Source organism: Pteronotus mesoamericanus, unplaced genomic scaffold (genome assembly GCF_021234165.1).
Source record: "Pteronotus mesoamericanus isolate MK-2021 breed Mesoamerican mustached bat unplaced genomic scaffold, CSHL_Meso_final scaffold_408, whole genome shotgun sequence".
NCBI lineage: Eukaryota > Metazoa > Chordata > Mammalia > Chiroptera > Mormoopidae > Pteronotus > Pteronotus mesoamericanus.
The window spans coordinates 3,971,895-3,995,514 of record NW_026555315.1 but is presented as its reverse complement, the minus strand read 5'-3'; the positions used below and the strand labels follow the sequence as shown (position 1 = coordinate 3,995,514).

At 60.3% G+C, this 23,620-nt stretch overlaps 3 protein-coding genes across 3 annotated transcripts; all 3 read right to left on the bottom strand.

Moving 5' to 3' along the window:
• Positions 1–869: 869 nt before the first annotated feature.
• TRIM47 (tripartite motif containing 47) lies at positions 870–5,552 on the bottom strand. The gene is made up of 6 exons (XM_054593374.1): positions 4,822–5,552; positions 3,441–3,536; positions 2,932–3,162; positions 2,582–2,780; positions 2,065–2,139; positions 870–1,794 (listed from the first exon to the last, which is right to left on the bottom strand). The coding sequence occupies exons 1-6, from the start codon at positions 5,524–5,526 to the stop codon at positions 1,154–1,156; spliced, it is 1,947 nt and encodes a 648-aa protein (XP_054449349.1). The 5' UTR covers positions 5,527–5,552; the 3' UTR covers positions 870–1,153.
• A 6,704-nt stretch (positions 5,553–12,256) lies between these two features.
• Positions 12,257–16,095, bottom strand: TRIM65 (tripartite motif containing 65). The gene is made up of 6 exons (XM_054592898.1): positions 15,670–16,095; positions 14,340–14,435; positions 13,843–14,076; positions 13,583–13,757; positions 13,391–13,456; positions 12,257–12,873 (listed from the first exon to the last, which is right to left on the bottom strand). The coding sequence occupies exons 1-6, from the start codon at positions 16,093–16,095 to the stop codon at positions 12,299–12,301; spliced, it is 1,572 nt and encodes a 523-aa protein (XP_054448873.1). The 3' UTR covers positions 12,257–12,298.
• Positions 16,096–17,661: 1,566 nt separating this feature from the next.
• MRPL38 (mitochondrial ribosomal protein L38) lies at positions 17,662–22,489 on the bottom strand. Its single transcript, XM_054593332.1, has 9 exons — positions 22,393–22,489; positions 22,078–22,257; positions 20,694–20,828; positions 20,409–20,617; positions 19,824–19,896; positions 19,622–19,667; positions 18,531–18,689; positions 18,151–18,287; positions 17,662–17,955 (listed from the first exon to the last, which is right to left on the bottom strand). Exons 1-9 carry the CDS (start codon positions 22,457–22,459, stop codon positions 17,819–17,821), a joined length of 1,143 nt encoding a protein of 380 aa, XP_054449307.1. The 5' UTR covers positions 22,460–22,489; the 3' UTR covers positions 17,662–17,818.
• Positions 22,490–23,620: the final 1,131 nt, after the last annotated feature.

Genomic DNA, 23,620 nt, shown 5'->3' with positions numbered 1-23,620 from the left:
AAAGGCCTCTGTCTGCCTGGGCAACCCCCTGCCGGGGCCTTTTCTGGGGTGTCCCTGGGCTCCCAAGCACCGCGGGCGGATTGAGCTGGCCTGGAAGCACATTCCCCCTGCAGCCTCAGGGAGTGGGTCCTCCCCCGAGAGCAGAGTTGGGGTGTCCCAGACCAGGATGGGGGTTGGGGGCGGCAGGGGGCACCGGGCCTTCCTGGGGGAGAAGCAGGGGCTCTGCTGGGGTGCAGGGTGCAGGTGCTCCAGCCTGGAGACTGAGTGCTGGTCCAGCGACACGGCTGAGTGCAGGGAGAGGTGGCAGATTCCAGAGGACACAGGTCCCTCTATTGCAGATGTTCTCGGCTCCAGCCACACCCTGGTCGGCTCGGTCACAGCCTTTGTGGGCTGAGAAGGTGTGTGTGTGTGAAAGGAACCGTGGGTCTCAGGCTTCCCTGCCCAGGCCCAGGAGCCGTGCTCTGCTCCCGGCATGGCGAGGCCTGCATTCAATCCTAGGCGCAAACACCGTGAGACAGGTCTTCTCGGGGCTGTGCCCTTCAGGATGAAAATAGCTGATGGGAACCAGGCCGCCCAAAGCAAACACGGGCGGCTGGGCCGCCGCTGTTCCAGTCCAGGCCCGAGGAGTCGGTCGCCACAAAGGCGAGCACCCTGTTTGAGCCCCCTCTTCCTGGGCCGGGGCTCTCTCTCCCGACAGGAATCAGGGATGGGGGGCTCTGTTCCCTTCTCCTGCCTTTCGAGACCAGCTCTTGAGAGATGAGAAACACCGAGAATTCTTGGTGGGAAGAGAGAAGGATAGAAAAGGGAGTCAGTCATTCAACAAATGTTTATTGAGCACCTACTACGTGCCAGGCACTGGCCTAGGAACCTGGAAGAGGAGGGGCTGGGGTAGACTGCATCTGTCCCAGCGAGGCTCTCTCCTGGAAACAAGGCCTGCATGGGAGAAGGATCTGAAAGACACTTGAAAGGGTCTGGGAGCCTCCTCCCCGAGAGGTGCAAGGCCACGTGCGTGGAAGGTGGCAGCCTCTAGAAATGGGAGTGCTAGGGATGTGTGGGACTCCAAGGCTGGCGCCTTCCATGGGGCAAGCTGGGGGCACAGAGACACGGGCGAACCGGGAGCTAGGACAGCTGCGGGCAGCCCGGGCCCCCTGGGTCACCTCCTCTTCAGCACCGATATGCAGGACTTCTTGAGGGGCCCAATCTGCAGGTGGGCATCCACACTCTCCAGGAAGAAGGCGGGCTTCAGCCTGGTCCTGAAGAGTCCCGCAAAGAAGTGGTCCACGTGGCTCTGGAAGAGGTCACTGGGGGAGGCCGGGGGGCCACTCCGGCGGGCCCGGGTGGCCTTCAGCCGCCGCAGGAGGCTCACCTTGCCGTCCCGCACGGCATAGAAGGCGAGGGCCCTGTCAGCATATTCCAGGCAGACGCCGACCGTGGGCGAGAAGGGGTGAGGCAGGGGCGCCTCCAGCCCGTTGAACCAGACGGAGAAGCTGCGCCCGTTCCACTGCAGGCAGCAGGAGTGGCCGTTGCGGCCGAGGCGGCCCCGGTCGTAGGGCTCTTGTGGGGGGAAGTCCTCAGCCATGACCCCCACGCTGACCCAGCCCTCGATGATCTCCACCTCCCAGTAGTAGGTGCCCCGGTCCAGGGCGCCCTCGCCCAGCACCTGCTCGCAGTGGGTAAAGCGGGTGGGCGACTCGGGGTAGTTGATGGGACACAGCACCCTCTTCACACCCTTGGTTCCAAACAGCTGCAGGAACTTGTCTGCTGTGTCACTGTCCAGGTCCACGATGTAGGCGACTGTGCCCCCAGCGGGGCGGGAGAGAGGCGCAGGGCTCAGGGCCAGGCTCAGGGGGCACCTCCCCTCCCCTGGGTGCCCAGCTTCCCCGACCCAGCCTCTCCCCGCCTGTGCAGCCAGCGCGGCTCAGCCCTGCTGGGGAGCGCCCCGTGAGCTGGCCTCGCTCACCCCCTGAACAAGGCGGGGAATCCAGGCGCCTGAGCACCAGGGCCCAGCCGCGCTGCATTCGGGGGCCCAGCGTGAACAGAGGGCAGGGCCCAGGGCCTACTCACACTTGAGGAAGTAATCCCTGGGCACCTCGCTCTCCAGGGGACCGGTGCTATCTGGGTCCTGGGACTCAGCATCAGCTGCAGAGGAGAGAGAGTGGGGAGGGGGTCTCCCCCGCAACCCAGGACTGGGCTGCTATGCAAGGTGCCCCTCCCGAAGCTGTGACCCCCATTCCCTCCTCACCCCAAATCCTGCCAGCATCCTAAGCCTCCTGGGACAGGCACGGCGCCCAACAGGGCACCCCTGTGGTCACGGGTACACCTGGTCCTCGGGTTCTGCCCCCTGCTTCACTTGCCCCCGGTCCCCAGCCTCTCTGTGGTTAAAGGGTGGTCTAAGTGTCTAAGGGAAGCCCCCTCTGCCCTGTAGGCTGTGGCCAAAGTGGCTTGCTTGTCATTGCACAGCGGTGGCGCCAGTCGCTGGTAGGGTTTGGGTCCCACCCTGCAACAGGCACAGTTTCCACCCTCTCCGTCGGAGCGGGTGCCAGGCCTGGGGGAAGGATGAGTCACTTGGACGGGCACCCACCTTCCTCGTCGAGCTTCTGCAGCCCGTCCTCATCCCGGCTCAGCCCCCGCAGCTGCTCCCACTGGCTGGTGCAGGCCGTGGTCAGCCCGTCTCTCACCGCCTTCACAGCTTGGGATGACTTGGTGAAGCTGAGCTCCCTCGGGGGGCTGGGCCCCGGGCCGCACCCCTCCTCCAGGGCCAGCCTCAGGGCCAGGAGCTCCTGGACAGACAAACGCCCATGGAGGGCCTGCGGCCACGGCGCCTCCCAGCGGGGGCGAGACAGCCTGGCTGGCCGCGAGCTGGCGCGGCCCTGAAGGCTAGCGCCCCGCCGCCTTCTCCTCCCTCGGCCTGGCCCGCTCCCGGGCCCTCACCTGCAGGAAGCTGACGGAGTCCGCCTCGTGGACCTGACTGAGGTTGTGCCGGGCCTGGCTGAGCCTGCTGCGCTGCTCCTCCTGCCGCCGAAGGTCTCCCTGGGAGCGGCCCAGCATGGTGGCCTCCCCCTCCTCGATGAAGCCCAGCACTTGGGTCTGGAAGCCCTGCAGGGCCGCTGCAGCCTCTGCAAACAGCCGGTTCACCCTCTCTCGCTCTGCCAGGGCGGCGCTCTGCAGGGGGCGACAGCGGGAGCAGCGGTGAGGGCAACGACCATCCCTGTTTGGGGCCGTCCCTCCCGGCCCACCATAGCACCCAAACCCTCTTGAGGGGACAGAGGGAGCAGCTGCAGCTGCCCGGAGTCTGTGCTCAGTCAGGGGAGACACTAGCGCTCAGTGGCCCGGGGCACTGCCCGGAGCACAGGTTTCCTTGGGGGAAGAGCCTGCGCTGCCGGCCACGGCGCCGGGAGCTGCGGCAGGGGGCGGGGCGGGGGGCGGGGGCCGGGCCCGACCTTGATGAGGGCCACGGTCCGCCGGGACTGTGCGATGCTGGCGCCCAGCTCGTCCATGCGATCCTCCACGGCGCTCAGCACTTTGGGCTGCTCGGTCTGTGGAGGACAGCCTTCTTTAATTTAATTTAAAATTTTTAAAAATTGAGGGGAGGGAGGGAGGGGGGAGAGAGAGAGAGAGAGAGAGAGAGAGAGAGAGAGAGAGAGAGAGAGACATCTATTTAAGCATTCATTGGTTGATTTTCCCAAGTGCCCTGATGGGGATCAGACGCTCAGCCTTGGCCTATGGGAGCAACACTCTAACTGAGTGAACTATCCGGCCAGGGCCGATGTCCTTCTTGAGTGCGGAGCCTGGCAGGGGCCGCAGCCCTGTCCTGGGATCCCAGACCTCGCCCAGAGGCAGGAGAGGGGTGGCCTGGGAGCACTGCGTGTGCACAGGTGGGGCTGGGAGTGGTCAGGATGCCCCACGACATGCCAGAGGCACCTCAGGCCCAGGCTGGTGCCATTCCCAGACGCCCAGGGAGAGCACAGGCTGCCTGGGGGTCGTCTGCCCGCCCTCTCTGACCAGTGGGCTCGTGCAAGGTCACCTATAGTCTTCAGTGTTGCTCACATTCACTTGAGAACTTCCTTCCGTGGGGAAGAGGCAGAGAATGGGGGTGAGGGGTGGCTGCACAAGAGGACATTAAGCTGTCCCGGGGATCCCTGTCCCCAAAGACTGTGTGTCCCCAGTCCAGGGCTGAAAAATGGGGATTCCAGGCAAATCCCCTGGGTCTTATGAGTCACAGCTCCAGGCAGGAGAGACGGAAAATCCCAAGGCCGAGGCGCCAAGGCTGGGCTGGAGGCCAAAGGAAACTGGGGGCGGAGGTAGCAGGACCGACTCTCCGCACACGCTCCCACCGCGGGCCCCGGAACAGCTGGACAGAGCGGTCTGTGTGCTCGGCTGCACACCCTTGCCTGCCACACCCATCGTACCCGCCGCCTCGGCCCTGGGCGAACCCAGGCTGGGACCGGCGGGAGCCCGGCCGCTTAGCATCGGTCGCGCCGCGGGAGCCAGCCGCCCGGGATCCGCGGGCCGGACCCGAATCCCTCCTGCCTCAGACCCCCATGGGCCCCGCCGAGCCTTCAGGCCCCCGGCCTGCCCCGCGAGTGCTTTTCGCGTTCTCACTGGGTCCTCCTTTCCCCCCATTCCATCTCAAACGGAATGTCCCACAGCGAGCGGATGACATTGTCACGGCCAGAAGCGAGAGCAAAGATCCTCAAGTTACAGGAGAACATTCACCACCACGGGAAGGGGGGTGGGGTGGGGTGCGTTCCACGACCCTCCGCCGGCTCGCACCTCCAGTCACCCGCCCTCCGCGACCCGCCGGCAGCGCCCGCGCCCCACCTCCTGGAGCGCGCGCTCCTGCTCCAGCGCCACGAGCTCGTGGCCTCGGTGCTCCTGGGCGGCGCAGGCCTCGCACAGGCACACGCGCTCCGCGCGGCAGTAGCGCTCGAGCGGCCGCAGGTGGCGTGGGCACAGGCTCTCCTCCAGCCGGCGCAGCGGCGGCACCAGGCGGTGACCGCGTAACGCGGGGCTGCGTTCGTGCGGCCCCAGGTGTGCGGGGCAGAAGGAGGCGAGGCAGGAGAGGCAGGAGAGCGCGGCGGGCAGGGCGGCGCCCTCGGGGCACGCGTCGCAGCGCACCGGCTCTTCGCCCGCCGGCCACTGCTCGGGCGCGCAGGGAGCCGACGGCTCCGGGGCACTCGGCGGCGCGCTGGGCGCCCCGGGCTCGGGGGACGCGGCCGGGGCCGGGGCCGGGGCCGAGGCCGGGCCGGGGCCAGGCCCGGGCCCGGGCCCGAGGCCCGAGCCCTGACGGAGCTGCAGCAGTTCGGACAGCGTGTGGTTCTTGCGGAGCTGCAGGCCGTCGGGAAAGGGCTCCTGGCACAGCGGACAGCGGGCGGCGCCTCCGGATGCGCCGGCTCCACCCGCGCCGCGGTGCGGCCAGAGCGCGCCCAGGCAGGCGAGGCAGAAGTTGTGGCCGCAGGGCAGCGTCACCGGCTCCCGCAGCGGCTCCAGGCAGATGGGGCAGTTGAAGGGCCCGCTGCCGTCCATGGCTCCGTGGCCGCCCCGGCACCGCCTGTTCTGCTCCCGCCTGGGAGGGACCAGACCGTTCGCGCCAGGGCGCCGCCCCCTGGGACAGAGGCCAAGGGTCCGGTCCCCGCCTGTCCTCAGCTCGGACCGCCCCTCAGCGCCACCGGCCCGCCCGCCGGCCCGCCGGTTCGCGACACCCGGCCTCAGCTCTGACGGCGCTGGGCGACCTCTAGGGCACCGCCTGCCTCTGCGGGGCTCGGGGGCGAAGGCTCCTCCGGGGCCCGTGGGCCGGGGGGCACGATCTGCTGCAAGGTGTGTGAGAGAGGGGGCGGGGGGGGGGCAGAGAGTGCGAAGGGGAGCACCCTGAAAGGAAGCTGGGAAGGAGTGCACCCCTCCACTGCTGCTCCACGCCTCCCCCAGGCCTGGGCAGGCCGGGCTCGCCACCGTGTCACGCCGGCACCTTTGCCCTCCAGCCCCTTCTTTGCACCATTAGCAAAGTTCCTGAGCTGCTGACTGCAGGGAAAAATAACGGCTGTAGAGCGCACGCTTTTACCCCTTAGCGGCTCCCCTTACCCCTGGTGGGGAACTTGGACTTTCCCCAATATGAAATGGGAAGTTGATGTCGTCCACCAAGCCGTTGCCTGAGGAACTCAGTTCCGCTCCATGGACACTCGTGGGCACCTGGGCGTGCCTGGGGCAAGGGGTGGGGCTTCCCCAAGTGGAGGCATTTGTTGAGATTCATCGTACTGTGCGCTTAAAGTGGTGCATGTTATTGTCTGTAAGTTATACTTTAATAATGTTAAGTTTACAAAAATAGAACGGCAACAAAATAACTAAAGTAACATTGAATTATACCCAAAGTATAAAATAAACACCCATGTCTCCATGCTGATATAAATGACTCGATAAATAAATAACTGGCGGAAAATAGCCAGATTTCCCACTCAGAAGAATTCCAGTTAATTTTCGTAGGCACCTCACTTCCCACCACTCACTTCCCGTCGAGTGGGGGCTGTGCAGAATACTTTGCTCCCAAGGGGAGCAGAAGGGTGATGTGGCCCGGGGAAACCTGGCCGACGCTGCCTCAGCCGGGGGGTCACGTTCAACGCCAGCAACGATACGTCTTGTTGATAACAAGCACCCTTGATAGGAGGTGGTCTTCCTCCCAAAAAGCCCATACCCTGCTTCTCATCAAAATGAAAACATCAGACAAGTCCCAGTTGAGAAGAAGTCTGCTATATACCTGACCAGTACTCCGGGACATGGTCAAGGTCATCGAGAACAAGGAAAGGCTGAGACACTGTCACAGCCAAGAGAGGACTAAGGAGACATGACGACTAAATATGATGTGTAACCCTGGACAGGATTCTGAGAGAGAAAAAGGTCATTGGGGGGGGAAAGTAAGGAGATTTGAATAAATTGTGGAATAAAAAATGAGAATGTAATCATGTAAGCTCTTGAATTGTGATGAGTATACCATAGTCGTGCTAACAAAAGGGGAAAGTGGGAGTGAGGTATGGGGGAACCCTGAACTATCTTCATAACTTTTCTTTAAATACATAACTATGCTAAAGATTAAAAAAAAAAAAAAAAAAAAAAAAAAAAGCAAGCCCTGGCTGGTGTGGCTCAGTGGATTGAATGCCGGCCTGCAAAGCAAAGGGTTGCCGGTTCGATTCCCAGTCAGGGCGCATGCCTGGGTTGTGGGTCAGGTCCCCAGTGAGGGGCACACGAGAAGCAACCACACATTGATGCTTCTCTCCCCTTTTCTCCTTCCCTTCCCTTCTGTCTAAGAATAAAAATAAATAAAATCTTTAAAAAAAATCCAGAACAATTGAGGCAAATCTGTCTAAGCAGAGGCCTGCAAACCTCCTGCTGATGAGACGCCAAAGCGGTCTGTCCAGCACTGGGGTCGCGCCTGTCCCCACCCCACCCCGGCCCCCGGTGCCCCTCCCCTTTCAGAGCCTGGGGCAGCCTGCAGAGCCCCTTTCAAAGTCATGTTTTTTTTTTCTTCTTCTTCTTCTTCTTCTTTTTTTTAAATAAGTGAGTTTATTTTTTAAAGATTTTATTTATTTTTAGAGAGAGGGGAAGGGAGAGGGGGAAACATCAATGTGTGGTTGCTTCTCACAAGCCCCCTACTGGAGACCTGGCCCACAACCCAGGCCTGTGCCCCGCCAGGAATCCAACTGCTGACCCTTTGGTTTGCAGGCCAGCACTCAATCCACTGAGCCACAGCAGCCAAGTCAAAGCCATGCTTTTAAATGTATAAAGTAGAATGCATAGGATTCCAGGAAACCAATTAACACTGAAACACAGGTACAAAAAATATTAAGAAAACAAATTTGTTCTGTCGTTACATATGTGTGTCTTTAACACAAAACATAACAAGATCTGCTGGAGGCCTAACAGTTACCGTATTGTTTGAACAGGGATGAACATAAACGGTGTTGCAAATTCTCTATCACCACTGGAACATGCTATGAAAGTGTCCCCGATTTCTATTAGTGACAAGTCACAGGTATTGCTGATAGCATTGTGATGTGTGCTCCCATTCAGAAGAGAGAGATACACTAGATTTTGGCTAGAGGACAATGAAAATGAAGACGGACTTACCCCCAAGACTCCAGGTTTTGAATGTTTAATTAAAAAAAGAAATGTCTAATTTAGAAATAAAATCAGCATCTCCTGACACATTCCCTGGGAGGAAAGAAGAAAACTAAGGTCTATTAAATACTGCAAGAGAGGTGCCATCTGCTCCTGCCTAGGGGTTCATGGGAAAGGAAGGGGCCCCATGCAGGCCCTCCCGGAAGCGACATTTGAGCTGGGTTTTTGTGGACTGACCACTAGGACCCAGGCAAGCAGAAACTAGGGCGGGAAGAGACTGTCAGAGCAGAAGGAGTAGTGGAGCGAGATGGCCTGGGTGTGCCCCGTTTGGCAGGGAGGCGGGTAATGAGTTCCATACGTTGCTTTCCACAGGGAGCTCTTGATCATGACCGACCCTTGTCTGCCAAGACTAGAGCGGCTCAGAAGCTCGGGCACCAGCACCGCCCTGCTCCGCGGCTTGGCAGGCAGGCCACCTGGACTTGCTGAGACCACGTGCCTGATTCTGGAGGCAACAGGGGTGCCCCTTGGGGTGGGGGGGCTCAGGGGCGAGTCCCAGCTGGCCATCTGCCCCCCGCCACAGCTTGCTCAGGAAAATCTGCTCCCCCAGGAAGACGTGGGGATTTGATTTGTCTGGGTGGTGGCATTTTGGTATTTCATTTGCAGTATCATAGCTTTAAAGGTGCTTGCCCAATATATTCATTCTTTTTTAAATGAGCTGGCCCTTAAGGGGAAAGGGCACCCTGAGCTCTGCTGGAGCATGTCCACGCCTGTACGTCTCCCCTCTGCCCTCGCAAGCATGTTGCGAAGTGTAAGGAAATGGACCGCCGAAGGGCTCCGTGTCTTGCCGCAGGTCACATAACTCATCCTGCAGGGGAGGAGGAATTTAAGCCCAGAAGGTGCAAGCTGAAAATAATCCTAAACCTCATATGTGAGCCTGTCTGGCTACAGTATTGCTTAAAAAAAAAAAAAAAAAAAAAGGTTGAACAGAAACAAAAAAGAACAAGCAAAAGCAGCCTGGCCAAGGACAGCAATGAAGAAGTCATCCTAACTTCGCTTGCATCTTTGAAAGAATCTGAAGTGGGACCCAAGCCATGTTATTTTGCAATGCTTTTGATGAGCTTTTTAAAAATTGGACGTGTGTTTATTTCAAATAACATCTTTAGAGTATTTTAGAAAGTAAACAATTTAGTGAGGCTTATAATAATAAAAACCGGCAGTCCCGGGCCCCGCCTACTCCGGCCTCTTGCTCCCACGGACCGGACCGTGGGTCTCTTCCGGCAGCTCCCCGCCCCCGGTGTCACTACAGCCTGTCTTCGGAGCCCGGAGCCTGTGTGTGGACGCTGCACTCGGGTTCCTGGAGACCTAGGTTCTTGCTCACTTCCCTTCCGTGCCAAATTCCGTGGTCTGGATCCCAGGTCTCCCTTCCCTGTCACTGATTTACTTCTTTCCTTTGAGAAAGTCCCCTGGGAGCTTCCTGAGGCTGCACGTGGAGGTGCCCTCAAAGGCCTCTGTTCAGCCCTCGCCCTGGACCGACAGCTTGGCTGGTCTGGAATTCTGGGGTGCAATCCGCTCCCCTCCGGGTCTCGCAGGCCCGGCTCCCCCACCTTCCAGCTGCCAGTTCCCCGAAGCTCCGCTTCCCACGGAGCAGCTGCTTCTCGGCGTCTCACCTCTCTGACCTCCGACCCCACGTCCTCCAACTCCACTGGCCCCTCAGCCCGTCTTTTATTTAGTTTTTTTTATTACACTTTTTTTCACTTACAGTTTACATTTAATATTATCTTATACTAGTTCCAGGGTACAGCACGGTGGTTAGACAATCATATACTTTACAGAGTGTCCCCCACCCCGCCCCCGATATTTCCAGTCCCCACCTAGCGCCGCAGTTGTTACACTGTGACTGGCTCTCTAGGTCCTGAGGGACCCTGTCGTGTGAAACCTCTCCTGCCCTCCCCTGCCGTCCCGCGTGTCCATCCTGATTCCACCTTCCAGAAGCCCAGAGGCTGTGAGCAGTGGGGGAGACACTGGCTGTCCAAATGTGACACCTTGAGCCTGTGCTTCCTGTCCCTCCCTACCAGGGTATGTTTCTGCCAGACTCCAGCGGACCACGTGATTTACTGCGAAGTTTTCCAAGAGATTTGTAGATGTCTTGTCCCTGTGCCAAGAGAAGTGCTGCTGCATGGCACTGTGCAGAAATGGCGGTAACAGTTTGTCATATGGCATAACAGTTAATAGTCACAACACAGGGCGCTCCCACAGAACCACACGGAAAGGACCGACCACCCAACAAAAAAGCAAATTCGTGAAACAAGTGACCCCAAACACTTCTCTCTGTGGAACTGAAGAGGGAGCCAGTCTTCCTTCCTGTCCCTTCGGAGGATGGGCTCAACCAGTTGGACCCATGTCGGGGACTTTGGGGCCAGGAGGGATGGCTGCAGCCCGAGCTGTGGGGTGCTCAGCAGGGATGGCCGCACGGCTGCCCAGGCCTGCCCCCTCCCCGCGGGGCCTTAACCCGGCTGCTTCCCCTCACTCTGCCGGGCTGCCCAGCGTTCGAACCCACTTCCCAAGCTTGGGGGTCTCCCCCGCTTAGGAGCCCAAGGGGGGGCTCCTTGCCCAGGCTGCACCAACCGGGGGCCTGGCCCTGTCCTTGACCGGAGAGCCACGCTGCTGAGAAGCAAGGCCACGAGATGGAGTTTGCAACTGTGGCAGCGACCAGGCCAGATAGCAACGTGGGAGGGAGGTACATTTTTAACAAATACAAATATACTGTGTATTTTTTTGAGTATGTGTTTTACATGTGTTATCCTTTAGAAAACTTCTTTTTTTTTTTTGAGGGAGATAGAGACGCTGGTTTGTTGTTCCACTTATTAATCAATTTATTGGTTGCTCCTTGTATGTGCCCTGACTGGGGATCAAACCAGTGACCCTGATATATCGAGAAGACACTAACCAAATGAGCTGCCCGTCTAGGGGCTAAAAAACTTCAATTGTGAAATATTTACACATGAGTATGTAACACTTTTATGTGCAGTGTAAAAAGTTATGAAGCAAACATCCTTGTAATCGCCACCCAGATCAAGAAGCGGGATGTGTTCCGTAAGGAAACTGCAGCTGCCCTCTGACCCAGCAGCCCCACAGCCGGGAACACAAGCCAAGCCGCACACAGGGAGCTTCGTGGAACCACGTTCTCAACAGCGAGATCCCGCAGAGAGGCAGCTGGCGCTGCGCTGGCCCTTGCTCGCATCAGTGCACCTGCTCCCCACAGCCGGGCGGGGCCCCAGGCGGAGGTGCGAGGGGCTCACTGATGCGATCAGGGGCAGAGGGGGCGACGGGGGAGGGGGAGCAACTTGACTCACGGGCACTTCATTTGGCCTTCGGTTTAAAAATAAAATCTTCAAGTGCTCACCGGTTTTCTATCGAGCAATTCCATTTTAGCTTGTACAAAGCTCCCTGCTCAAAAATATTCATTGTGGCCATATTTTTATAGCCCTAAATAAAACAACCTGAGTGTCCAATAAGGAGTGAGTAACTCCTGAGAAGCATTAGAACGACTGTTTACATTCACAAAACAGTTTTTATCAAGTGAAAAAATGCAGAAAACACAATTTTTAAGGAATGGCCATCACAAGGATGACCAGAATAAAAGCGACCAAAATGCGCTTAAACGTTAAGGAAAAAAAAAGAAATAGAGACAGGCAAGGAAGAGGTAAAAACCCATTTTCTCCAGATTTTCTCTAGGAACTGCTAGTGGCTGGCTTCCCCACGCACTGATGCTCCTTGGTCTACCTTGTCTCGATGGGAGGCACCCTGGAGCTCACATGTGTACCAGTGGGCTGCACACCACGCATGCGCCACGCGGCACACACGCTCCTCCAGGACCAGGGGCCCCTGTGCGCTGCCCTGGCCTCAGACCCAGGCAGCTCCGAGAGCTGGGCGCTGCCTGGGCAGGGCCCCCCCTTTTTACTCCATTCCTAGTCCCTATCCCCTTCAAAAAGGCTGGAAAAGTAAACTCCTGTTTGGGGGTGTCCTCCCCACCCTCCCAAGTGCCTCAGCCTAGGCTGGAGCCGGTCTGCTGGCCAACAGCCAGTCCCATTACAGCTGTGGCCTCAGGTCCCCAGGCCAGGGGCTAGGCAGCTCTTGGGCACACAGGCATGCTGGCACCTGTCCCCAGGCGAGGCTGCCATCCGGGCCTTCCTCAGGTAAGCCCGGAGGTCTCTTCTTGGAGCCCTGGAGGGAGCCTGGCCTCAGGCCTGTGGCACAGGGTCAGGGTCCTACCCTCCAGGAGCCAGAAGATGGGGCAGAGGGGCTGGGTGAAGATGGCATGGAAGGTGTGCAGGCGCTCGACCCTGGGCTCCAGGCTGTAGAAGGTGAGGTGGCCGGCGGCCAGGTCCAAGTCCATGCCCAGGAGCTTCCCCGACACCCTTGGGAGGCGCCGGGCCTCCCCGTTGTGCCAGGCCTGGGTGCTGTCCTCCTGGATGCAGAGCCCCCACGAGCTGGGCCCTCGGCCGATGTTGTCTGTGTAGGGCCCCTGCTTCTGCCGCGTCAGTTCTGGGTAGGCGACGCCCAGCGTCACTGAGTGGTTGGATGTATGCACCTCCCAGTAGTGCCGTCCCGACTGGAAGCTCTGGGCACACTGGACCTGCCAGAGCTCGAAACTGCGCGGCTCGGCCGGGCCCCGGGGCTTCCGGCAGTGCTTTACCTGCTGGTCCTGCTGAGACAGGTAAAGGTGGCGGTTGGCGCTCTCTGGGTCAAAGGTCAGGTTGCGATAATCTGTTGGGGAGAGATGGACTGAAGGTGAGTGAGCGGGCAGGGTGCCTGTGCACGCCCGCCTGCCTGTCCCCAGAGGGGAGAGACAGCAGCGGAAGCTCGCTGAGGGACCCGAAACCCCTGCCAGGCGCGCAGCAAGCTGAGCGCGCACGGATGTCATTGCAGCATCCCATCCTCGCAGCCACCTCGGGGGCACAATCTCCTCATTTCAGAGGAGAAGGCGGAGGTCCAGAAAGGTAACCCAGCTTGAGAGCGGTGGAAGGACCGCAATTGGTTCCAGACCTGTGAGCCTGGCCATCTCCTGAAACACCGTACTGGTTCCACCTGCAACAGGTGTGTAAGGGAGGGGGGTGAGGACAGACCCAGGGAAGGGCGCGGACGGGACAGTCACAGCATGTGCCACACACACATGCATACATACACGTGTGTTCACAGTGCACATGTGGACACAGACACACCCGCACCTGTGCACAATGCACTCGCACACACAGGTGCGCGCGCACGTGCCTAGCCGCCTTACTCTGCCAGAGTTTCCTCCTCAGCGGACAAACTGGGCTTGGGACCGATGCCACAGCACCTGGGGCCTCTAGGGAGCAAAGCAGTTTGGGGAGGGATGAGGAAGGGAGCCCACGGCCGGCTGACTCCACTCCCACCCCCAGCGGGAGGGACCTCTGGGCCTGGAGGGGTATGAAGAGATCAAGGTCCTCCTTACCCATGGGAACCAAGTCAGCAGTGTCAGCTGGTGCCCCGTGGGAGCCACCCTCATCCAAGAGGAGGCCGCAAAGCTGGCTCAGACACTCCTTCAGGCCACCCAGCTGCTTATCTGCGTCCCACTGTGGAGGGGTCAGTGGCCCCAGGGGCTCTGGGGCTGCCAGGAGCTGCGATTCCTGAGTCCCGGGGGTAAGTGCAGTCAGCCAGGGTGCCGGGGGCAGGCGCGGTGGTCCCCTGACCTGCCACCCTTCGCTCTGGTACCTGGAGGAAGGTTCGGTCGTCCAGCTGCCCCAGGAGGTCCTGGATCCTGCGGTCGAAGCGAGTCGCAGCCTCCAGGTGGTCCCGTAGTCGCTGCTCCTCCTCCCGGGCCTGTGCCAGTGCCCGCGTCTTGGCCACGTTGAGGTCCCTCAGCACCAAGTCCCGACGCATCTCCAGGGCCTGCATCAGGCAGCTGAACTTGCCAGAGACCCTGGAAGCCAGGGTGCAGGCCGAGCTCTGGATGGGCACAGAGGGAGGCGAGGGTGGCCAGGGCCCTGCCCCTGCCAAGGCAGGCTGGGCCACAGCTGCCCGCTGGGCTGAGGGGTGTGGGTGTGAGGGCTGCGGCTCCTGGGCCCTCTGCCCCCTCTCAGCCCCTCACTCCCTGATTTCAGGGAGCATTTTCGAGGTAGGTCACACCTCCTGCCCTGTGTCCCAGGGACCACCCGGTAGCTGCCTGGCAGACACAACATGAGGCAGCGGCAGGGCGGGCCAGGCTGTACCTGGATCTGGCTGCTTTGCTGCTGCAGTTCCTGTAGCTGGCTCTCAGCCTGGGCGGCCTGCTGCCGGGCAACCTCCAGCATGGCTCTCAGCTGGGCCTGTGGTGCCCACCGGGGGACAGGGGACAAGTGACATGAGGGGGCCAGGACTGGCTGCCAAGCAGCCCTCAGTCAATCAACAAACGCATGCATGGGCTGAGCACCTCTGCTCGTGCTGCCGCGGGTGAGGCTGGCCGGTGGCCCAGCACACAGAGCGGGGCCTTGGTCCGAGCTCCGGGAGGTTGGGTCGGGGTCCAGGGAGGCCCCGGCAGGGCCCCTTCCCCGCTGGAGCAGGACAGCGCATGCACAGAGCAGAAGCCTTGTGCTGAAGACCGACTTCCAGTCCCTCCTACCATCCGAGCAGCCTGCGGCAGAGCACCAGCTCTCTCTGGGCTGGAACCCCATCTCTCTGGGCGTTGCAGTGAAGCGGGGGTGGCCCAGAGCACCAAAGTTTGATGCGAGCGCAGCGCAATGCACACGTAAGATCGGCTCTGCCGAGTGTCCCGCCAGGGCCGAGGCCCAGCCTTGGGCACGAGGGGAAGAGGGCACTCCTGTTTGGTTGTGCCCCCTCGAAGATCAAAATGTAGTCTCCCGCGAGCAGGAAAAGCTCTGTCCTCCCCTGCCCCCCAGGAGTTGGTTTCCTGCACTTGGTCAAGAACCTGTCTTGAGTCCTCCCCTCCCAGCAACACTGTGAGGAAGGATGGTGCAGCCTCTCCTCTTCCAGGTAAGGAAATGGGTGACAGAGGTCGACAGTGTGGCTGAAGTCATCAGATGTTCCTAAGTCAAACGCTCAGCCCTTTTCCAGACCCAGAGTGGGGAGTGAGAGGCGGACTTGCCTGGTTCGCCTGCCTGGCCCCCAGAGGACACCCACGCAGCCCCTCATCACTTGCCGTCCCTCTGGCAAAATCTAAGTTCCAGTGCCACATGGGTCATCTGGTCGTACCACCTGCCCCCTCTGCTGTCATTGGCTGCAAACTCCCACGCTTAATGCTTAATGCTTGCTCTTCATGCCACCAATAGCATCATCCGGGCCTCATTCCCTAATACCTGGGCGGCCACCCGGATTGCCCTCCAACTCGCAGGTATCTGGACTCCTTGGCCGCCTTGCTACGCCTCAGCTACTCTATCTCATAACCCTGGCCTTGTACCCAGCTCAAAAAATCTCTGTTCCAAGTATCTATTTTCTGACCACCATCTTCTTGGAATAAAAACATCCCAAAGCTGCCTCCTGCTGAAGCTGCCCGCGCACAGAGAGCAGACTGGGTCCCCCCCGCCCCGCCGACCGGCGTGTCACCTCGCGCTTCCCGCGCTCAGCGTCCATCAGCGCCCTCTCGTGGAAGTGACACACGCTCACGGTGCACGCGCTGCACACACAGCGGCCCTCTGTGCGGCAGAAGAGCTCGAACGGCCGCCCGTGCAGGGGACAGCGAGCGACGGTGTCGGCACCGGTGTCCCGGTGTGGGGCCGCGGCGGGGCCGGGGGCCTGGCGGCGCTCGGCGCGCACCACCTCGAGCACGTCGCTGAGCGCCACGTTGCGGCGCAGGTCAGCGCCTTCGGGGAAGGGCTCCCGGCACTGCGGGCAAGCCTTCTCCAGGCGACCCCACCCGTCCCAGATGCAAGCCCTGCAGAAGTTGTGGCCGCAGGGCAGAGTCACCGGGTCCTCGTAGAGCCCCAGGCAGATGGCGCACGTCAGTGTGTCCTCCAGTAGTTCCTTGGCCATGGCGGCGGCGGCCGGCGGGCAGGAGGGCAGGCCTGAGCCACCCCGGAGGAGGGCCGGGCCTCTTAAAGGAGCCGCGAACCTGCCGGTGCGGCGGGGAGGAGCGAGGGCCCGCCTAGGGGGAAAACGGTGACAGGCTTTCCTGGAGGACCCGGACCAGCCACCACTGCCCGCGCCCGTCGCCTGCAGTGCACCCAAGCCAGCCCTGAGACTCCCCCCATCTAGGCTCAGAGCCACCCTTGCCTGCCTCCTGCCAACCCCAGGCTGGGAGTTGGGCTCCAGTTCTCCCTGGTTCCACCCTGAGACCCCCATCCTGCTTCCCTAGACCCTCCATGCAGCAGCTCCTGAGCAGGGGATCTGGTCTTGGCCTCTAGAGACAAAAACCCCAGTGGGCCTGCGGCGTCCTCCTGGCCAGCACCTGGGCCCTTCATCGGAACGTCTAACGCCACCGCGGCCAGCCTCCCAGGGGGTTGGCGATCGGAGAAGAGTGCACTGGGAGAGGCCGGCGGTAGAGCCCTGACCCGAGGGGCTCCGCCGCGCTTTTCCCTTGAGCCGTTTCAGGCACTTGCCAAACCAGGACGTCTCCCTTCTCTAGGCGACGCTTAAACAGCGAGGTGGAAATTTCTGGTCACCAAGAGACAGACCAGTCCTGTGGTTTTTTTCACACCCCCTTTAATGGAAACCAAAAGTCTTCTTCAACTGCACTTGGAACCCCACTTCCATGTGGGTCCTCTGCTGCTCTAGGCTGTCATGGAAACTTTATTTTTACTTTTATTTTTTAAAAAAGATTTTTGCTTTGAGAGAGAGGGGAAGGGAGAAAGCGAGGGAGGGAAACCTCAATGTGAGAAACGTATCGGTTGCCTCTCGCACGACCCCTACTGGGGACCTGGCCAGCATCCCAGGCATGTGCCCTGATGGATCAACTGGTGAGCCTTCGGTTCCCAAGCCAGCGCTCAATCTACTGAGCCACTCCAGCCAGGGCAGGACCTCACATTTCTGGAGCCGTGGCTCCCCTGCAACTGAGCAGAGCGGGCTCTGACTGCTAACCCCGTGCCCGGGGGCAGGGTGTGCCAGGCCAGCCCCCGCTGGAGCGACTCTCCCAACTGAGCCACCACACGCCCTCACTTGAATGCCAAGTGTTTCTTCCTGGGAAAGGTGCACTGATCTCTGGCTTGGCTACCAGGCAGCTCTTTTCTTTAGAGGGCAGACACACCCTAACCACTCAGGGAGGCTGCACGGCCTCCCCAGGCTCGGAGCAGGGCGTGTGCCCGAGGTCTCTGAGGTGACTGGGGTTCACAGGCCGAGCCGGCAACACGCGGTTTGGCCAGGGGCCGGCGGGTCCGTTTCCAGAGGGGGTCCAGCTTTTCTTCTGGACTTGTCTTCAGCCACAGGGTCACGGGGCCTCTGGCACCCACGGACAGCAGCGGTGAGGGGTTACTTCCTGGGGTGGGAGGCTGCCCTCTTCCCACCCGTGAGGCAATACTCCCACCCCCAGGACCGGTGGGCAAGGGGTGTCTGGCTACCCTGGACACAGACCCAGACCAGTCTAGCGGAAGGCATCTTTATTCACGCACCCGCCCCTGCCACGACCCCTGGAGGGTCTCTTCACTCCCAGGCCCTGGCCTGGGGGAGGGCCGCAGAGGGGCTGCCTCAGGCAGGGCCTGGACCCCACCGCGCGGCCTGAGAGGCCCAGAGCACTCTGCAAGGTGAAGGGCAGACTGGCCACTCAGTAGATGCCATAGGTGGGCTCGTGACTGTCTCTGTACCGGTCCAGGTAGCGCAGGGGCTGCCGGTGGGGGAAGCGCTTCTGCTTGGGGTGGTGAGGAGGTGGCCGCACAAACTCGAACACAGGCTCCCGCATGTCTGCAAGAGTCGGGGGAAGACATGGGCTGCTGCTGGCCCAAGCCCCTCTGCCTTGTGCCTAGCCCGGGACTGCCCAGGAGCCCACCTGAGGAACTTCTGACCCCCTCCCCGTGACCCGGGGGAGCCGCCTGTCAGGTCAGAAGAGGTCTGTGGCTCAGGCAGGCCACCCCCTCCTTCGGCCCAGCGTGCCCTCACCCAGAAGCTGGTGGAAGATGCGCGTGACCGAGTCGTCCCAGTGGCACTGAAAGAAGGCCAGGCCAGCTGGAGTCATGGCCTCCTGGTGTTTCTTGTAGAAATCAAAAGTGCGGAAGGTCCGCTGGGCAAGCTGGTGACTGGGAGGAGACGGGGAGAATCTGAGAGGGGAAGTGGGCCCCGGGGCCCCGCCCCCACCCGCGGCCCCACAGGCAGCCCTGAGAAGCCCCTTAGGGCCTGCCTAGCACAGCTCCCGCCTGCCTGTCTCAAGGCCTGCGTTACCAGAGAGGAGAGTGGAGCAGGGCTGACCACCGCTGGGAAGCAGGCCTGGGGCCGGGAAGGAGTTGTGGGGGGGCGCGGGGCACGGAGGGGGTGCAGATTACCAGGGTGAAGGCCGGGTGTCCCCAGAAAAGTCGATTAGCTTGTCCTGCTTGAAGAGCAGGAAGGCGAAGCGGTGGAAGCCAGAGCCCCGGGCAGGGAATGGGGGGAGGTAGGGGCACGTCTCCTGTCCGTCAGCCACCCTGTTGCCTGGGATGTTGGTGCTGGCAGGAGAGAAAGTAATCGGTCAATAGCCTTTCCACAGCAGTGGCCGCAGTGTGGCTGCAGGAGCACCCCAACCCCGCACTCCGCAGAGGCGGAAACAACTCCCGGGGACACAGACCCCCAAAGGATCTCTCCCAGATCATCAGGTGGGAGGCGGAGCTCTGTGAGCCCTTGGGGCTCAGAGGCGGAAGCCTAGGGTCCCACGGGCAGTCAGCAGGAGAGCAGAGCCCCACAGCCCGTTTGCTGGGCCCTGTGCCGCCAGTGGGGCTGCCACGGCCATTCGGGTGGAGACCGCGCCCGGCCCCCTCTGAGCTGCTGCTCTCTCTGCTTCCTGAAGCTCGGGGGGTGGTCAGAGTGTTCGCCCAGCCTGGCACCGGCGTGGCCACTGTACCTGCCTCGAGAAGCAGCCCCAGAGGGTCCTGCTGCACAGGCGGTAACTGCGCTGAATAAAAGTGACAGAAACCAGCCTCCCAGCCAGTGGCCTTGGTTACCCAGGAGTCCCGAAGCTGGGGTCACCTGCCTGGTGCTCAGAGCCAAAAGCCACTGAGAATGTAACAGGCAGGCCAACCTGGGCAGCTCACAGCTTCCAGAGGCCTCTCATGGTCCCTCTCCCATTTGACTGTCACGGAGCACCTTGGGGTGATTAAGGAATGCGGAGGCATCACCCTTGATTTAGAGGTGAGGAATTGAGTTCGGGGAGACCGAGAGGCCGGTGGGAGCGGCCCAGGCCGTGGCCTGCCCTTCCTCCTGCCTGTCTTCAGCCACCGGATCACAAGGCCCCTGACACTCCCAGGAGCCGAGATGAGGGGCTAACTCCAGGGGAGGGAGGCTAATCCACAGTGGATCCAGGACTGAAATTCAGGTGCGCCTCTCCCCACGATGCCAGGGCCTCCCTGCACGCCGGACCCGCTGCCCTGCCCTGGGTACTCACACCAGCCAATGGACGTACTCGGCATCCGGCTCCAGCAGGTGTCCGTCTGCACATAAACACACCCGCTGACTGGGCGCCGGGCCACCCCCCGCCCTCCCACTGAAGGAGCTGGGGCTCTCCGCCCGGCCCCTCCCCCAGCTCCCCAGGCCCTGCTCCCGCAGGTGAGGGAGGCAGAGAGGCCCAGTGCGCCCTCCACACCCACCCAGGTTGGTGAGCAGCAGCGTCCACGTGGAGCCCTCGTCCGCCTCATAGGTCACCTCCGGGGCCTGGGCAGCCTGGCGGGGGAGAAGGAGGGAGCTGTCACCCCCACCAGGGGCTGACGGCTGTTGTAAAGAGACCTTCTTTCTGGAGAGCAGGGGTCTGAGGGAGCCTTGGAGAAGGGAGAGCCCACCCTGATCCAAACACCCTGACAGCCCCTCCGGAGGCAGGCCAGCACAGAGATGGGTTCTAGAAGGAATCGCACAGAGCTGCCTCTCCTGAGACCAGGTGGCGATGACCAGGGGCTAGGAGGGCACTCTAAAGACAGCGGCCGGGATGCTGCTGTGTTTTCTTTCATTTTGTGCCCTTTTCTTCGTAATTATTATGATACTATTTGCTAGGAAATCAAAGAGGAGGTACAGGGCAACAAAACTCCGAATCAGACCACATATATGCCATGCCTGTGCCCTTAACCACCATGAAAACCTCCTCTGGAACTGCCTTCAAGAAGGAACTGTCTGTGCCCCGCCCCCACCCGTGGGGTGTGTCTGTGCACACAGGGCCCGGAGGGGCGCAGGCCAGCTCTTACCTCGGTGGGTGTGACCTCATTGCCGTGGTATACGGGCATCAGCTCGTCCTCACCCACAGTGTAAGCCACGTGCAGGGGCACTCGGGGCACAAAGGTGGCACCGTGGAACAGGTCTCTGTAGAGGCCGTAGTACTCGGCCAGACGCTTCTTGTGGTAGGGGCCGCAGGTCCTCTCCCATTCAGCCCGCACAGCCTCCAGGGGCACGCGCCCTGGAAAGGGACGATGCCAGTTTGGACGCAAGGTAGGGGTGGAGGTAAAGCCAGGGCCTCCCTTGGGAGGGCTTACCTGTGCGCAGGCGGGCGGCCCGCTCCTCCTCCACATTGGCCCGCAGTTCCCGAAGGACCCGTTTTCGCTCCAGCAGTTGTTGGGTCCGACAGACCCTGGGTGGAGGCAGCCCAATATCAATCTTGTCTTTGGGATCTACGGGGGGAGGATGTGTTGGAGGACGTAGGATCAATCCTTGGTAAAGCCACCTGTCTCTACGCAGTCCTCTCACTTGCCCAACATGTGCTGCTAAAGCTTTCCCTTTACTTCACAAAACTCATCTCCTGTGTAGTCTGCCTCACAGACCTGAACAGGGTCTGGTTGCTAAGCAAACCGGATTATCTTGAGGTTGCATTTTCTGATCCCTAAACCAAGATACACTGTCTGTCTAGGTGATGGGAAATGGAGGCAGACGGCCTCCCAAGTACAGTTGGTATCACCGTCAAGCCTGTTTGCAGCTGGGCAGACACACACCTGGGTCTTCAGTAGAACAGCTGAAGCTAGAAGGACTTAAAAAGCACTTCTCACACTTTCACAAACCATACAAGTCACCTGGGAAATTTAACAAATTTTATTCTGATTCGCAGGTCAGAGCGGGGCCTGAAATGACATTTGTACCGAGCCCCTGGGTAGTGCCCTGCTCCTGGTCCCAGAACACACACCAAGTAGGCAAGGCCCTAGAGAACTTTTAACCCAACACTTCTTCCCGTTTATGTTAGACAATGACAACAATTAACACACACTAAACCCTTACTAAGGATGGATTAGTCTAGGAATCCCAACAGACTGTGTCCTTTAATCCTCGCAATTTTGTGACACAGGCACAATTATCTGATTCTATAGTTGAAGGAATAAAGCTCAGGGAAGTCACTCCTAAGAGGCCGACGTGGCTTTAACTCCACGCCTGTGCCTTTAACGGCCGTAAGCACTGCCTCTGTAAATGCGTTCCAAAAGGATGCACTTGTCGGTTGCTCCGTGGCAGGGTTTCCGAGTCACCTCGCCCAGAGCTTTTAATTTCATTCAGCAAAGTACTGCACACTACGCCGGTGATGCGGATGCAAGGATCCAATGATGGCAAAGACAAGCGGGATCCCTGTCCTTAGGGTGCTCACCATCTGGGAATGTGGCAACGAAAAGAAAGTACGGATGCAATGTGGCCAGAGCTACGTACTATTTTAGGAGCGCAGAGCGGCGTTCTAACTCCAAATGGCCGGGGGGTGGGGGAACGGGGACTGGCCTAGAAAGGATTTTAGGAGTAGAAATATCTGAGGTGGAACTCCAGTAGTCGGGGAGGGAACTTTCCAAGCAGGGGGACGAACAGGTGTGAAAATTGCTAGTGGACCTGGCCCCTCCCCCAATGCTCGGGGAGGACGCCGGTGGGGCCCCTGCTCCGGTCGCTCCGCACCTGACTCCTGCACGAAGTGCTCGCGGTAGGTCCGCCACCAGTGCGGGGCGCGCGCCTCCTGCTCAGCCCGGCGCCGGTAGCGGTCGAAGCTGCGGTATTTCTCTAGCCGCTCCAGGTTGCTCACATCGATGTCCTCGTTGGGCATCGGCCCCAGCGGGGGGGTCCGGCGGCTCAGCGCGGCTGCGGACAGAGAGTGGGACGTCAGGCCGACAACGGCCCGGCCCCGCGGAGGCCGGGGGGCGGTGCTCTGGTTCGAGCCTCAGGGTTCAAGCTAAAGGGAAACCTGCTAGAGCCCCACACCCTTAGACCCCTCACCCGAGGTGCTGAAGCCCCGCCACCTCCGACTTCCGCCCAGCACGGCTCGCCACCAGGGCGCCGCCATCTTCCTTCAGGTCGGCACCGCCCTCACCCCGGACCCGCGAGTGCGCCGCGGAGGCCCCGCCCCCGCCAGGCCCCGCCCCCGAGCCGGCGACCTGAGAGCCGCGACGCCGCAAAGGCTCCAGAGCTCCTTCCTGGGAGCCCGACGCCCTTTCCCCCAGCCGGAGGCAGCTGCGGGTTCTGGGGTCCCTGGCGGGTGAAGTGCCCGGTGGACTACGGGGCGGAGTTGCGAGCGGTCAGGGCTCCGGCCCGCGGCCGGCCACCATGGGGTCGGCCGCGGGCCGACACCGGGGGCCATAGTCCGGGCCAGGCAGCTGCCCAGACGCGCGGAGGTCGGCCTTTTGCGGGGCTTCGGTGCGGCTCTGCCCCCACGCTCAGAAGGCGGCATCCTGAGCCCTCAGTGGCGCAGCGCCCCGGGCAAGGGAAAGGGTGTGAACACTGATTCTGGCTGCTGGCGGTCGAATTGCAGAATATAACCTTCCTCGTACCTTTGCATTACTTTATTTGGGGAAAAAAGCAGGTAATGATAGTACGTACCTCGTTCCTACGATAGTACGTAGGATTAAATAAAAAAAGTTACATAAATCACTTGCCGTGGTATATGTGTTAGCTATTGGTCACCTCCAATTTACTAGTGTCCATCCACACAGCAGCATAAGCAACCTGGTTAAGACAGTGCCTCAGTTTAAATCCTTTCTGGGCTGTGTTGTTCGTGGGATCCAGGGCCAAGGAGGTAGAACTTGGTACCCCAGGTGATCCAGCCCGTGCCCTGATGCGCCAGCTTCCGTGACACCGTCTTAGCTTCACTTAGCACTTTTGCTTTCTAGGGCACAGGTCCTTTGCACATGATGTCACATCTGCCTTCCTCTCTTCACCTTTCCCCCTGTGCCCTGGCTGCCAGTTACAAGTGTAAATTGGTCCAACTGCTTTATAGAGCAATCCGGCAATAACTGGTAAAGTTTAACTAGTAAAGCACATCGTCTGTGACCTAGAAATTCTTCTAGGTATCCACCTTAGAGAGGTGCTCACACATATGCCAAAGAGGCATACACAGCACCGTCTGTGACAGCTCTGTAAATAACACGGAAAACTGGAAACATCCTAAGGGCCCATTAGCAGAAGAATGAATAAATAAATTGTGCAATAGTCAAAGAATGAAATAGTA